Source organism: Schistocerca gregaria, unplaced genomic scaffold, assembly GCF_023897955.1.
Source record: "Schistocerca gregaria isolate iqSchGreg1 unplaced genomic scaffold, iqSchGreg1.2 ptg000286l, whole genome shotgun sequence".
Taxonomy (NCBI): Eukaryota; Metazoa; Arthropoda; class Insecta; order Orthoptera; family Acrididae; genus Schistocerca; species Schistocerca gregaria.
In genome coordinates, this window is record NW_026061776.1 from 1,330,753 (window position 1) to 1,347,674 (window position 16,922).

Sequence of the window (16,922 nt, forward strand, 5' to 3'; positions counted from 1 at the left end):
AGCCAAAGGTTGCGTTTCATTGGCAGGACACTTAGCAGATGCAACAAGTCCACTAAAGAGACAGCTTACACTACACTCGTTCGTCCTCTGTTAGAATATTGCTGCGCGGTGTGGGATCCTTACCAGGTGGGATTGACGGAGGACATCGAAAGGGTGCAAAAAAGGGCAGCTCGTTTTGTATTATCGCGTTATAGGGGAGAGAGTGTGGCAGATATGATACACGAGTTGGGATGGAAGTCATTACAGCAAAGACGTTTTTCCTCGCGGCAAGACCTTTTTACGAAATTTCAGTCACCAACTTTCTCTTCCGAATGCGAAAATATTTTGTTGAGCCCAACCTACATAGGTAGGAATGATCATCAAAATAAAATAAGAGAAATCAGAGCTCGAACAGAAAGGTTTAGGTGTTCGTTTTTCCCGCTCGCTGTTCGGGAGTGGAATAGTAGAGAGATAGTATGATTGTGGTTCGATGAACCCTCTGCCAAGCACTTAAATGTGAATTGCAGAGTAGTCATGTAGATGTAGATGTAGAAGTAGATGTAGATGTGCAGTGGTTAGTAAATTGCAAGACTAGAGACACCATATCATTCGGGCATGAATCACATGTTCCATCACCTTGCAAACACAGTTGGTGAGAGAAATGAGGTGGTAGCTAGAAGGAAAGTGTTTGTCCCTACTGGGCTTAGGTATGAGTATGACAGTGGCTTCACACCTCTATTCAGATGAGGATGAACGTACGAAGTGGAGAGAAAGGTGCTGCAACATCTGAATGTGAGCATTGTCTGGCTTTGGGGCGGAGGATCGGGATGAAGTGAGAGTGTGATCTAGCTCCCTCATAGTAAAGGCGGCATTGTAGCACTCACAATTCTGAGAAGAGACTGGTATTGCCTGAGCTGCCGCCTCTCATTTCCGATGGAGGAAGACAGAGTAATAGTGTGAGGAGCTCGAAATCTCCGCAAAATGGTGGCCCACGGTGTTGGAAATAGCAATACAGTCCACGATGACATTCTCTGCTATTGTCAGGCCAGAAATTGGGGAATTGATCTTGGTCCCAGAGAGCTGCCAGAGAGTGGCCCACACAACAGAAGAGGGAGTGGAACTGTTAAAAGAACTAGTGAATTAAATAATGCTAGCTTTTTTGCTATCCCGAAGAACATGACAATACTGTGTAAGCACCTGTTTATAGTGAATGCAGTTTGCCATCGTAGGATGACAGTTAAAAACACAGAAAGCACATCTCAGTGCCTCAGTCCACCAAGGGACCAGGACAGAGAGTGGCAAAGAGGAAGTGCGAGGAATGGAATATTCTGCGGCAGAGAGGATAATGTTTGTAAACTATTCCACCTGGGCATCACAACTGGGGAAATGTTGTTTGTCGAAGGTCACCAGATAGAAGTAAAGCCTTCAGTCAGTCTTAGTAAGCTACCATTTGAGTATGCACAGAAGTGGAGTACGAGTCAGCAAATGCACAGCACACGGGAAATGGTCGCTCATGTATGCGTCAGAGAGACCACTCTGAGATGATGGGCAAGCTGGACAATGAAAAAGGATAGGTCCAAATGGGAATAGGTGTGTGTGTGGACTGAACTGAACAGGAGTGCTCCTGCGTTAAGGCAGATGAGGTTAAGTTGATTGAGAAGGTCAGCCAAGAGGGCAGCTCTCAAACAGATTCTGGGAGAACCCCAAAGGGGATGGTGTGCATTAAAGTCACCAAGCAGCAGAAAGAGGTGAGGTTGCTGCCCAATAAGCTGGAGGAAGTCTGCCCTAGTGACATTGAATGATGGAGGGATGTAAAAAGTACAAAGGGAAAAAGGCAAGTGAAGAAGGAAAAGGTGAACTTCAACACCTTGAAGATGGATAGTCAGGGAGATGAGTTGACTATGTACGATATCCTGTATCTACAGCATGACTACTCCACGAGGTGGAATGCGATCCTCGGAGAGAAGGTCAAAACAGACCGGGAAGCAATGCAGGAACTCAAAGCAGTCATGATGATGCAATTTTGTTTCCTAGAGGCAGCGAACAAGTGGATGCTGCAATTCTAAGAGCACCTGTGAATCATCTTTGTTGATCAAAGTTCACGAATGTTCCATTGAAGGAGAGTCATAACAAGGCAAGGGGAGGAGGGAAAAAATGAAGGGGTATCACCTTGGCAGCTGCCGAGTGCCAGGCTTCAAAGACTCGTGACTGCAGGGTGCAGAGGCTGGAGGATCCTGCTCCATGAAATCTACACAGACATTGCCAGGCTCCCTCTGCCGATCTGCCAAGTCTAGGGCAGCAAAATGGTTGACAGGGGCACAGGCGGGACAGAGGTCGGTCGGGCGAGGGTATCGTTTGACAACACCATTGAAGAGGAACTCTGAGTTGTTGAAGGGGAAGACCGTTTGCCTTTGTTTGACTTCTTGGAGCTTTTCTGGTTGGCAGAGGAAGACTCAGATGTTTGTTGGCTGGAGGGATGCATGAAGTCTTCGCAAGAGTATTCCTTCTGTCCTTCCCAGCCTGCCAGTCCTGTAGCAGGTGGTTTTCCCAGGGAGGCGAATGTTTGGTGTCTTGTTGCACAGCTGGACAAGGAGACAGTGATGCTACCGTTACACTGGGTAATTTCACAACCTCAGTGCTGTATTTGAGGTCGCAATTCTGTGTGGCCATGTCCTTCATGGAGTGAGATGTAGCAATAAAAGTAATGTTAAGTGCCAGATGATAGAAAGCGGGGTTTGTGATTGGCCAGTAACTTACAAGCAACCAGGTAACACACTTTTTTCTTTACCTAGATCTCCTGGACAGCCCACTCATCGAGATACATTGAACAATCTTGAGAGCAGGTGGGATGGTCACCATTGCAGTTGATACAGTAGGAGGAATAGGCAGACAATCGCCCTCATGTGCATCCCTATCACAGGTTACACATTTAACCAGGTGTCCACAAAACATTCAAGTGTGGTTGAAACAATGATACTGGTAGCAGCACATCGGGTTTAGAATGTATGGTTGGACTGTGATAACTTCATATCCTGCTTTGGTCTTGGATGGAAGCACCACTCTGTCAAAGGTGAGGAAAAAAAAAAAAAAGAGTGTGTTCGGGCACTAAGGAAACATCCACCTTCTTCATCAGCCAATGGTTAGCAACGTGATCCCGATCTGTGAGGTACGTTTGGATTTCTGCCTTGATCAGCCAAGTGTAAAGAACACCACAGGAAGAATTCAGAGTTCTATGGGCCTTGGCACGAGCAGGATAGCCGTGGAGAAGCAAAGGGGCAAGAGGTAGTTGTGCTTGAGAATCAGAAGTAGTCTCCAAAAGCAAGGTGCCATTGTGTAAACAAGAGCAGAATTTGACAGGGCCGGCGACTGCATCAACACCTTTCTAAATAAGAAATGGAGTTACCGTTTCAAAGGACTGACTGTCTTCCATACATGAAACCATGAGGAACCGTGGTGCAGCAGGGAGGGTCTTTGACTAACGGCCTTCATTCCGTTTACATTTGGTAGATGTGAGCTGTGAAGATGATGGTTGGCTCATTGGGAGAAAACCCCATGACTGCTAGTGTGTCTGATGGCATGCTCCTTCCAAGTGCCCCCACCTCAGAGGGGGGGGGGGGGGGGGGGGGGGGCTCAACTGCCTTAGGCAACTGTTCACACCTCAGGTCACACATCCTGAGAGAGGGACCAATTTACGCGTTACTCAGCCACCTGTTACACATCAGACGTGTGGGCTGGCATTTCAGTGCACATGGAGGAAGAGGAGTACTGCTTATAATAAAATCACCTTGGTAATTTTATTTACATTAATTGTTATTCAGCATGTTTGAGTCAACAGTATTGGGGGCTGTTCTCCATATAACTAATTACATGTCAGGACAGCTTTCTTTCTGTATATTACTTATTTCTGCAGTAAAGGTTATGTACGTAAATCTTTCAGCACAGTATTTTGAAATATGTGGTTTACTAAGCAATGTGGCAAGGGGTTAAGACACTGAATCTGCCTTTCCACTACTTGGTGAAACTGAAGGTGTGGGAGAATGTTGCCAGAGGTCTCCTAGTCATTCACACAAAATCCTGGATGTTGCAGCGATGTGTCGTCTGCATGACTATAGTGCCAAATAATGCTGGCCCCACAGTACAAGGCAGTTATAGGAACAGGAAAAGACAGTGTGTTCAATCAGCAAACAGTTGCGGTGCACTGCAGAGGTGGTCATTACAATGTGGCTCGAAGACAACATCTTGGATGACTTCACACAGGGAATAATCACCAGGAAACTGAAAGGAGGGCGATGTGTGATGACTGTAGCCCAGGAGTTTGCTATTTCTCCAGTACTGTTGCACATACCTCAGGAACATTCATAACCACAAGCACAGCTGCTTGAGGGAAAGGTGATTGCCCATTCTCTACGACAGCAGTAGATGACAGCTACACTCTGCATCGGGCAAAAAGCACACCACATAAAACCAACCAACTGTGCTATTGCAACCACATTTAACAGGACTGTGAGGCACACAATTTGAAGCTCCACAGCAGCAAAGTGACTGCATAGAGATGATCTCTTTGCCGAACAACCAGGATGTTGTCTTCCATCAACATCAGCACCTTGATGGCACAGTTTGCAATGGTGCAAGGAGCCTAGGGACTATATCATTGAGAAGTGGGGGTTCTGTGCTTTTTACAGATCCAGTCTGAGTAGTGGGTCTGGATGTACCCTTTACTGGAGTCAGAAACATACAAATTTGCTGTATTCACACACACACACACACACACACACACACACACACACACACACACACATATATATCTAAAAACAAAGATGATGTGACTTACCAAACAAAAGCGCTGGCAGGTCATAGACACACAAACATACACACAAAATTCAAGCTTTTGCAACCCACGGTTGCTTCGTCAGGAAAGAGGGGAAGCAGAGGGAAAGATGAAAGGGTGTGGGTTTTAAGGGATCTCTGCCCAAGCTCTTTGCCTTTACAAATGTCTGCTTGTGTCTGTGTATGTGTATGTGTATGTGCGGATGGTTGCGCGCGCGGCGTGGGCGTGTGTGTGTGTGTGTGTGTGTGTGTGTGTGTGTGTGTGTGTACCTGTCCCTTTCCCCCCCCCCCCCCCCCCCCCCCCAAGGTAAGTCTTTCCACTCGCGGGATTGGAATGATTCCCTTAAAACCCACATCCTTTCATCTTTCCCTCTTTCCTGACGAAGTAACTGTGGGTTGCGAAAGCTTGAATTTTGTGTGTATGTTTGTGTGTCTATCGACCTGCCAGCGCTTTTGTTTGGTAAGTCACATCATTAATATTACATTTGCCCAGTACTTTGCAGCCTTGCAGCCTCGAAGGCGCTTGGAATGGCTTGGAGGAGATCATTCTTCATGCGGAATGTAGGACACTGGAACATGTGGCTTGTGGTTTGTCGCTGGCCCACAGAGCTGCTCAAGAGATGGTAGGGGTGTGGGTGTGTGTGTATGTGTGTGTGTGTGTGTGTGTGTGTGTGGTTTTCTTCAAGCAAATGTACTGGTGTCTCCCTCCGTCCCTCCCCCAAGTTTAATTCCACATGCATTAGTGACTATTCAGCTGTTGCCAACCGCATTGATGGAGGAATGTAATGCCTTAGCACAAGACTCCTTATCAGCCTTGTTGCCAGCATGGGAACAGGTTGCGGAGCAGGCATTGCTGTCTTCAGTTATCAAACCCCCAATTAAGTATCATGTTCTGCCCTTGTAACATCTGTGGGATCACCATAAATTGTGGTAAGTGTAAGTACTGTCTTTGAAAAGTGTGTCATTTCTATTTTTGTAATTGCATATTTCTTTCAGTTACATTCAGTACTATATTTTAGCAGTTCTATGTATGGTCCAAGCTTCACAGAGCTATGCTAATTGACAGTGACACATCATGCTAAAGTTACTTTCTTCCTTAAGTTTTGCAGTGTAGTTATAAAATGCAATAATAATAATAATAATAATAATAATAATGTTACAACTCTGGACTATTACGTAAAACTGATTCCAACAATTTCAGTGAACATCATAGAGGATCCACTTGCATTTTATGCAGAAGAAATATACAAATGTCTTCACAATGAAGAGGATCAATATGAGAAATTAATGAGAATTTTTGTATTGAGATTAGAGGTAAGGAAAACAAGTTTTTTTTCATTATAAGGAACTCCAATGGGCAACTTAGAATTATGGATACCCTATGGCTTTTCTGGTAATCTCTTTATATTACAACAAGACAAGAAGGTGAACATTGAAGTAATTGCTGCAATATGATTCTACATTACTGTGGAAAGCATAATTTACTGTCATAAGTTCTTAATTCTATCGAAAATGTACCAGACTGGTCTCATTAATCAATATGGAATGTCACAAAGACATAAAATCAATAGTAAGGAAGGTGAAAGGGCAACTTAGATTTGTTGAGAAAGTTCTGTAAAACTGCCAAATCCATAAGGGAAACTATACAAGGTGTGTGTGACCTACCCAGAGTACTGCTCCTCTGTTTAGACCTCTACTTTAATAAGCATCAGCATTGCAGTACATATCAACAAAATTCATACAGATTGCTATAATTCTGAATGTTTTTATAGTTCATATGAAAGACTAAAAGCGCATATCTGGGTAAAAAGGGAATATTGTTAAAAACCCTGTTGAGTTTATATAGATAACCGATATTCATGGAAAACTGCAAGATTTCTACTGCCTTCATCATGTATCTACTAGGGGTGGGGGGGTGGGGTGGGGTGGGGTGGGGAGAGAGAGAGAGAGAGAGAGAGAGAGAGAGAGAGAGAGAGAGAGAGAGAGAGAGAGAGAGAGAGGGGGGGGGGGGGGTGGTAAGAGTGTTTAAGACACATACCAAGCCACATATGTTCATTTTTAAATCTTCATTTGCAGTGGATCACAACAAAAAGTAATATATATTTATACAAGGTACCCCTCACCATACACTGTACAGTGGCCTGTAGAGTTCATATTCAGATGTACTTTTGCTCATGACAAACTTCTGTAAAGTATACATTGTTTGGATGAGTATGCATTAAGCATAGTCTGCAAGTATTATTAAGACTATGTTATTTGCATCATGCATATCTAAATTAGTTGTAGGAATTATTGGATCATCTTTAAGCAGGTTGTGTCTTTTAAGTGTGGCATAGCAATGTAGTTGTGTCCGATGTTGTGTGTCTGTGCAAAGAGAGATAGAACACTGGTCATATATAGTTTGCTTTTAAGTGATTTTATGGACTGTACATTGTGGTGACAAATAGATCAATCTGGAGAGAGCTTTAAATCTATTCTAGATTGGAAGGCACAGTTTGGTGAGTTGGCAAAGCCAATGAACATGATGTCATCAGAATATCTGTAAGTCTTGTTATGGCACATATTGGACTTCAATGAGTTGTTCATTTCTGCCATTTTGATGATTTAATTGATCAAAGCAAGTGCACAGTATTGTATGCTTCAGTATTTGGCATTTTACTGTACCCAGTTTATATTTAATCTCATACACACCAAAATTTTGCAGTAATTCTCATCAGACTACAATTTCATTGTTTCCTGACAGGGTGAGGTGGTAAGAGAACCCTTATTTTACAGTTTTTTGCAGATTGTAGTTGTCAATACCAATACATTTAACCCCTTTCATTCCTCCAGAAGTAATGTTACACTTGATTTCTAATGTCTGCATGCTGATCACGCTAATAACATAAATTTACCAATATGCCAGGGTCCAATAATTTATCATAAAATTGTTACCTGTGGCCAAATGATGCCTTGTCAGAGACTTTCAATTTAAAAAATTATGAATTTGCAATATACTTATTATTTTAATTCAAAATAGATTCTTATCTAACAATTTTATTACTAAGAAGACAATCCTATTCATTTCATTGACATTTGAACTGTTATTCCCAGGACCATTATGATTGCTTCTTCTCTTTTCAAATGGTTGCACAGAATTTCAATTCATGTTGTGCCCCTATAGTTTTATGTAGAAAGTGTAACGTCACCAATTTTTAATAAAGCCTGTTTGCAGTATTTAAAAATCTATTGGCTACCCATTTCATTACATATCACTCAAGTGGACACATTACGCTATTAGAGGCAAATCCAATTTAAGTACTTCTTTATTCTATAATAGTCATTCAGACTTCCAAAAACATTGTTTTATTTCTAGATGCAATAAGCATTATAACTGAAAAGAAGAAGGTATAAATAAAATGATAATTAATTAAGGTAAAGCTGTAATCAAACCTAAGGTTAAGCTGCAGGTAGTTTGGGATATCATTACTGTAAATGTGCACTGTGCCTGCAACGTAAGTCTCACTACAATATTTTTGTCGTGGCTGTCACCCCTAAGGCAATCTTGCACAGACTACAGGCATGGTCTCACTGGTGGTGGCATGCTCTTGCCTTCATCCAATGTTAAAACTGATTGAACCAGCCACTTATAGGGGGAAATACAGTTTAATCTTGACTCTGAACTGCAATACAACCAACCAATTTTCACATTAACAAACACTGTCAAAACTGAAATAAGCAAAATGCAATATATAAAAATCCCACAATTGAGTGGGAAGCAAATTCCCAGACCTTTTGGTCCTTAGTCTGTCACTTAACAACTGAACCAAGGAAATGGCATTTAAATTAATTATGACTTAATTACTGTGGGTGTAAAAATATTAAATTCAAGGGTAGCAATAATCTGGATGTTGAGCACACCATGAATAAATTCATCAAGTCTGAAAATGTGTGTGGTAAGTAGCTCAGATAACTTGTGGTGACAATATCGATACTACACTTATCCTTGCAATATGTTTAGTAAAATTTACCAAACTGCCCTTAGTTCTCATGCTATGGTAGTGTTGGGAAGAGTTCATACCTAAGCGTTCATGTGAAACCAAAAAAATAAATTTGAACACTGATAAGTTAGAATTTTGTAATTTTTTGCCATTTTGTTTCTTAATTATTAATTTTTAAAGTTCTGAAAATAATGCAATTTTCAACATTTTTTGAAACCTTAAAATGGCTCTCTCTCAAAGTATTTTACTTACAGACATGAAGTTTGTACCAATTTATTCAGTTTTTTTTATAATGTTTAAAAATATATGCCACTTAACTATATTCAAAAAAGTTAATTCTCCAAAATTTTTTTTTAGTTCTTAAAATTACAAAAAAAAAGATTTTTCTTTTGAAATTAATTGTTTCTTATACACTATTTGTTAATGGGTGTGAGAAATTCCATGACTGTGTCCCAATAGAAACATACTAAAATAAAGTTTATTTTAGTGCAATTTGCTTTGCAAACTACATCACACCCTAAGCAGGCAGTTCATAAAATTTAATTTAAGATGAAATTACTGTGGCATAATTAAGCAGACTTCAGTTTATGGTTTTAACACTGTAATAAATGATACAATACAATGAAACAAATAATGTAATGCATATTATGTCTCTTTCGTTTTATATGACAATTTTATTTTTTATGTTTGCACTAATCACTGTACTACATTAATATGTTTGTAAAATGCTATTCTAAAAAAGTGTTCTACTTTTTTAATTCTTCATAATTATTGTTTTAATACAATGTAAATTAATCAATTTTACATTTTTATATTCTTACAGGTTTCATCTTTTTCATGTTCGTGGCTAGTCTTTCATTTACTTCTTAAGAAATCGGAACTATGGATAAAAAGTGGTCAAAATTTTGTTGTAATCCCTTATGAGAAACACACTGGCTGATTAATGATCTTAGACATTTAACTTCTTAGACGATTGATCTGAACTTTGGGACTGAAGAAGGAATGAAAATCTGCACTTTACGTACACTGAAAGGAATCGAACTGCTATTAACAGAAAACAAAGAATATTATGGAATGGTACAACCAAGTTGCAGCACATCTCTTGCCCCTGGCAGTTTGTGGATGTTAAAGGTAGCTTGCATTTTCTGGACACTACTTTGACTGCAATAGGATAATCCCAAAAACTAAAAAATATATCAGCTCAAAGAAATACTGCAAAGATAACGCCACAAGAATTGCACGCAAAATAGATGAACCTTCTTTTAGGGAGAAACTGGTGACAGTCAGAAAATATGTGGTTGTGATGGCCCATAAACAGAAATAATTGATCAGTTTGAAGACAAATTTCACACTCCCAACAAAAGTGAAAAATTTTTGGTGTTTACTTCACTACCCAAAAGTTGGCTGTACACTTGTATAGAAAAGGAGTTTGAAGTAAGATACTACACAGCAAGAAAAACAAAAAACTAATGACAGAAAAATGTTCAAATGTGTGTGAAATCTCTAAATTATCCTAAGGACACACGCACGCACGCACGCACGCACGCACGCACGAGGGAGGACTCGAACCTCCGCCGGGACCAGCCGCACAGTCCCTGACTGCAGCACCTTGGACTGCTCGGCTACTAGTGACAGAAAAGGGCATAGTCTCTACTCCTGATCCTAAGCCTGGACAGTGCTTATTTCCCAAGTCTGTTAGTGATAGAATTTTACTGTACTGATTATATTAGCTGGCAAATGCCTGGCAGCAAGGATTACTTTTCTGTGGGTAGAGATAAATGATGGAAACCTTGAGCAAGCCCAATGAAATTATTTTTTTGGAAATCTAAGACAAGTGTACAAACTTATCAAATCAAATTACACACAGGTCAAAACTGGATTCTTAAAATTTGCTGAATTAACTCCAAAAAACTGTGTTATAGTTGGTACAAGTGGGACACACTGTTTGCATTTGTACAGCTAATCAAAATGTGAACCTAATGATTGCTGGTGCAAACTTGAGTGAGATCACCACACCAGAATATGGACGCCCACTTCCCACATACAAATACTGCATGTCCAAAATTATGTGTAACAAATACTTCAAGTCTCACAAATCCATCAGTAAAGACCTGATGCAAGTACTTTTACAGATGCCTTAATTTCTGCACTTTAAGAGGAAATGATTGAAAATATACATTACAAACAGTGGATTACTGTTGATCACTGCATGTTTCAGATTGTAACCAAATCAACACAGGGATTCGAGCAAGATGCTTGTACACTGTTAACACAACTAAAATGACATGACTGTCGCAAAACATCAATCTACTTTTTTTCTGAGAAGAAAACTTCACTAATACAGAAAGAAGCAACTATTGTATGTGACTTTGCTGAACACTATCCTTTTGTGTCCAATGAATCCACTGGAATAATTCCATGGCCATAGTGCATCCATGTGTTGTTTATTACAAGACAACAGTTTTGTTTCTGTATAGGGCAGTTTAATGCACAACACAGTACTTGTATGGGTATTCAAAACAGCTCAGTGTGTTCATAAAACTTGATTTTCTTCCTAACTTGGAAAAAAAGTAATACTTCAGTGATGTTCAGGTCTAAAATATAAGTACTGAAAAAACTTTACTGACTTACATCATTATGCTGAAGATTTTTAAGGAATTGAGAGAGAATGACATTTTTATGCTACTTCACATAGAGTGTGTGCGACAGTGTTGGTGGCACAGTAAAAAGGTACTCTGTAAAATCTTATCAATAACAAAATATTAATTCCCTCCCAAATGTTTGAGTGGGGTAAAGCAAACATCCAGTCAGTCACTTTTTTGTGTGTGTCAAATGATGAGAATGCAGCAGAAGAAAGGATATTAGCAAAAAGATTTTATGAAGCCACAACAGTCCCAAGGACTCAGAAATATCATGCAATTATTCAACTGAGCAGACAATGTTAAAGCAAAAGTTGTTCCAATTTTGAAGGCCTTCATGTTCTTAAAATTCTAGCAGTCCAGATGCACGTGACATGTCCTTTGAACAGATTACAGGATTTGTTGCTTGCACTTATGACGAATGGTAGATAGGTTGTGTGACATGAAAGAGATGAAAAAGAAGTAATCAGCACCTCCTCCTTCATACCCAAGAAGACCACATTAATTGTCTGTTCCAAAGAACTTCATACTCTGTAAATTACACCCTACGACAGCCACTGGAAGAACATACAGACTATCAGATGAAGAGAAACGAAAACCCTCAGAGATTATGATGCAAAACGATGTGTTGTTATACCAATAATATGTCACTCTAGTTTTAGAGGACTAAGTAATGTCATATAAAAGAAGAATGCATGTATTATCTTAGTGTGTAATAAGATTTTAACAGGATCATTATGTTTTTTTCTTGTTGAAGGTGAATAGAAAATTTCTCACTGAAAGGCATTTAAACAACCCACTGTTACACAGTAACAGCTACACAAATGGGTAATTACTAAATATTAACTAATATGAATGTATCTGTAAAATATAGGTACAGTTAAGTAAATTATTTTTAGTCTTTCTTGTGCATGTAGTGTTATATTGTAGGTTCAAATATTTTCATAATTAACCTGGGAAGGCCAATACAGACTTTAAATTCTAATAATGCAATGAATTGCCATTAAATGAAAAATAGCAATGATATGGCAGCCTTATGATTTTTGCCATCTAAGGTTTCCATTACAACTTCATAATGAGTGTGTAGTCCTGCCAATTGTGCTAGATGCTGCACTTACCAGTAGAATAAAATTTTAATATCTTCCCATTGGAATACCACCATGAAATTTGGTGTACATAACTACAAATAGTGTATAAATAACAAATTGTTCAAAAGAAAAATAATATGACTTTGAAATTCTAAGAATTTTAAAAACAAAGTTTTGAAAAATTCAACTATTTTACAAATATAGTAATGCAGCATATATTTTTAAACTTTATAAGAAACTGAATAAACTAATAAATATTTCAGGTGTGTAAGTTATAGTTTTTGAGTTACAGCCATTTGAAGGTTCCAAACGGTGAAAAAATTGCAGAACTTCAGAAATTTAAAAAATTAGTAACTCAGAAACAAACAGTTTAAAAAAATTTATTTAGGAGTCTCCATGGAAACAACTGCTACTATTGACATACAAAAAAATTATCAAAATCTGATATGTAAAGAGCCAGACCACTGGCAGATGTACACGGTGTACTATTCTTGATACTTTACTCCAGTTGTGTGCATTAACACAACTTAGAATTTTCGGAATTATTAACAAACCAAATGTCTGATAATTCATGGAAAACTGATGATAATCTAACAACCCTGATTTCTTTGAATAAAGCCAAATGAGAGAGAAATTTGGATAGTAGTACGCTATGTTATGATCTCTTCATACAAGCACACGTATTCATTCATTTCAGTGGTAAGAGAAAAGCTGTTGCTAGTTTTGATACTGAAATTGTAATAAGTGGCCATTTTGTTTTCAGGTTGACCTTGCAGACATAAACAATGTATATTTTCATTTGTATGGTGAAACTTTAGGATCAGCTATGACGAAATTCAGGTCTGGTGGTTATAACATCCTAAAATATATGTTAAGAGAATTTACTTAGCAGTACTTTTCTCACTGCAAAACTAACACATCACATACAAAAAGAACTTCTAATCTGTGACAATTAAGTGTAACTTATGTTTATTCTTAATACAGAGTTTCCTCTAATTGGGTAAAGGATGTTTTTATAACAAAAAATGTACACTATATCATGAATGGATGAAATAAAAAGGAAGGTGTTCAAGTGAGTCCATTTTGAGTTACATAATCAATATAATTTCAATATTTTTGGTTTTGTATTGTATATGCAATGTATAGTAGCCAACTGTGATTTTCATGGTGTGAACAATTTTACATCTTTTTCCCTTGATAATTTCCTTTTGGAATTATACATGATGGCAGTAGACTGTCAACAAACTCTGCTCAAAACACCCCGACACCAACCATGAATCTTCTGCAAAATTGCAAATTCTTGTGATTTAATGAACACATGTAAGGCAAGTTCATAATACTTCGTAGGTGCCTTAAGCACAATTGCTAGAACATATACCACAGATAAATCACATGTGCATTTGGATCCAGTATAAATGAGTCCCAACTCGATGAATGTCAGTGAACCAACATGTAGTTAGTCAAAGAGGTTCTGTTCTACAGGCACTGAGTTTTCAGAAGATTTCATCTCCTGTAGTCATGCGACCATGTGTTCCAGTCTCAATTTTGTGCAAAAGCATGTTCTACAGCTCATGGTACATTGTTATATAGTTTTGTTGTTTACTGGAACAACAGCTATTCAAGAGGTAGAACTGCTGCTTCAAATTGTGGCTCACAATGAATACAGTGCAAAAGTCTATCCTCAATTTTGGTAACAGTTGTTTCATATCTAATGTTGGCTGTTATCTTCTAATGTTCTGTTACTCATATTGAGCAAATCAGAGGCCGTGACCTTAATTTTTCTTTTTAAGTAACTGTTAATTAACATGTCTTGATCAAAAGACACAATAGATGTCCACTACATCAATATTAGAGCTATTGCCTCATGAAGTATCATAATTCCCAGTTCTTTCCATATTGATACATGTATACAATGTTTGCAATCAGTATGACAGTTCGTCTCAAGTGTTTCCCCTGTGATCCTTGAACAGAATTCCCGTTGAAATATTGATGGGGCTTATAGTGGTGACTAAGTACATAGAATTTTGAACAGGAACATGTTTTGTTTCCATACAGCAATATATCCCCCCCCCCCCCCTCCCTCTCTCCCATATCTGGTTGCTGAAACAGCGATAGTAAATTACTATACCATGGGTAAATAGCACAAAAAGTACTCGGTCATTTAATATTATTTAATATTTCTCTGTAAACTTCTATGTATTTGGAAATCAACAGCATCATCAGGCAAGTTGATAATTCATCATTCCAGCTCATCAACATATTTATAAATTTACTTATTACACTGAGAACAACCTTTTTTTTTTACGTCCTAACAAGGCACAATTTATATCTTGTCTGAATTACACAGATGGAATTGTCCTTTTGGCACATCCTTTAATCCCAAAATCCTCCTTGCCTCAGCCTCTGCAAGCCCATCCCACCACTATTCCCATCTCCACATTTCATTTCACTCGACTGATCCACATTCACAGTTCCTGTCTGTAGTCTCCCATGACCTCTGTCCTAACTGTCTCCTTGCAAACCAACTCAGCCACTTCATTAGGTGCTTCACAACACACCCATACCACTGCTGGGGTAAGCTCACCAGTGCCACATTCTTATGCCAGCCCCTTGCTTTCTCTACCTTCCAGCCATTTACGATTCTTCCCTTCACCTGTATCTCCATTTTTCTGTCAATCACTCAACTGAGTAACCACTCATCCCATTCAAAATGCTGGGTTTTGACAATGTAGATGGCCACAGTAATGTACCCAGCCATGCGTGTGCACGTGAGCATTTTTTATTAGTTAGCTCTGAAGGAAGACATTATCCAAAACTTCAGTAATGTTTTTCATCTCGTTTATGTGCCTTCTGACTGCTGAACTATTTTGTATTATCTGTATTCTGGCCAGGACTTTACAGTATCATATCAGCTTATGTTTCAAATGTGCTAAATTTAAGTGTTGAGAATTTCTCTTGCTCTTCATATGCTACTGTGTGCCTTCAACCACATGAATAACACCTTTTTCTAACTTAACTAGAATAGGCATGCATATTCAATAACAGAGATATGTAAACAGGCAGAAACAGCATTGTAACCTATAAGACAAGTGTCTGGTGCAGTTGTTAGATCGGTTACTGCTGCTACAATGGCAAATTATCAAGATTTAAGTGAGTCTTAAGGTGCAGTTATAGTCAGTGCACGAGAGATGAGACATATCATCTCCAAGGTAGCGATTTTCCTGTACGACCATTTTACGAGTGTACCGTGAATATCAGGAATCCTGTAAAACATCATATCTCCGACATCGCTGTAGCCAGAAAAATATTCTGCAAGAGCAGGACCAACGATGAATGAAGAGAATCATTCAATACGACAGAAGTGCAGCCCTTTCACAAATTGCTGCAGACTTCAAAGCTACGCCATCAACAAGCATCAGTGTGTGAACCATTCATTTAACGAAACATCATTGATATGGGCTTTCGGAGCTGAAGGCCCACTCGTGTACCCTTGACAACTGCATAATATAAAGCTTTGCAACCAACATTGGACTGTTGATGACTGGAAACATGTTTCCTGGCCTGACAAGTCTCATTTCAAATCTTATCAAGCAGATGGACATGTACGTGTATAGAGACAACCTCATGAACCCATGGACCTTGCAAGTCAGCAGGGAACTGTTCAAGCTGGTGAAGGCTCTGTAATGGTGTGGGACATGTGCAGTTGGAGTGATATGGGACCCCCGATTCATCTAGATACGACTGACAGGTGATACTTATGTAAGCATCTCGTCTATCACCTGCATACGTTCGTGTCTATTGTGCATTCCAACAGACTTGGGCAATTCCAGCAGGACGATATGATACCCCGCATGTCCAGAATTGCTACAGAGTGGCTCCACGAACACTCTTCTGGGTTTAAACACTGTTGATGGGCATTGAACCTACCAGATATGAACATTATTGATCATGTCTGGGATGCCTTGCAACATGCTGTTCAGAAGAGAACTCCACCGTCTCTTACTCTTTCAGACTTATGGAGAGCCCCACAGGATTCATGGTGTCAGTTCCCTCCAGCACTACTGCAAACATAAGTAGAGTCCATGCCATGTCATGTGGCGACACGTGTGTGCGCTCGCAGGGGCCCTATATGATATTAGGCAGGTGTACCAGTTTCTTTGGCTCTTCAGTGTATAAAGGCTATTACAATGATGTTTAAAGCAGTTGACAACCGAGATAAAAAGCTGATCTAGAGTCCGACTATCACGACACAATTTTCTACTGCAGTGCTTTTTTTGAGTGCCTCCAGGACTGCTGCCGGCTATGCCAATATTATTGTCATTGGTGACAAAGTTCGTATAGTCTAAATTCCACATCTGATTTTAACATACAAAAACAAAGCACTATTACACACAGGTACTAGTTTTGAA

At 39.2% G+C, this 16,922-nt stretch overlaps 1 protein-coding gene across 1 annotated transcript in view; it reads left to right on the forward strand.

Annotated features, from left to right (window-relative positions):
* Window positions 1-13,580, forward strand: part of LOC126305238 (annexin-B12-like) — a 271,275-nt gene extending 257,695 nt beyond the window's left edge. The window contains exons 6-7 of the mRNA XM_049992027.1: window positions 6,008-6,120; window positions 13,277-13,580. Of these exons, the coding sequence (XP_049847984.1) occupies window positions 6,008-6,120; window positions 13,277-13,402 (239 nt within the window). The 3' untranslated portion in view covers window positions 13,403-13,580. The remainder of the gene's footprint in view (window positions 1-6,007; window positions 6,121-13,276) is intronic.
* Window positions 13,581-16,922: the final 3,342 nt, after the last annotated feature.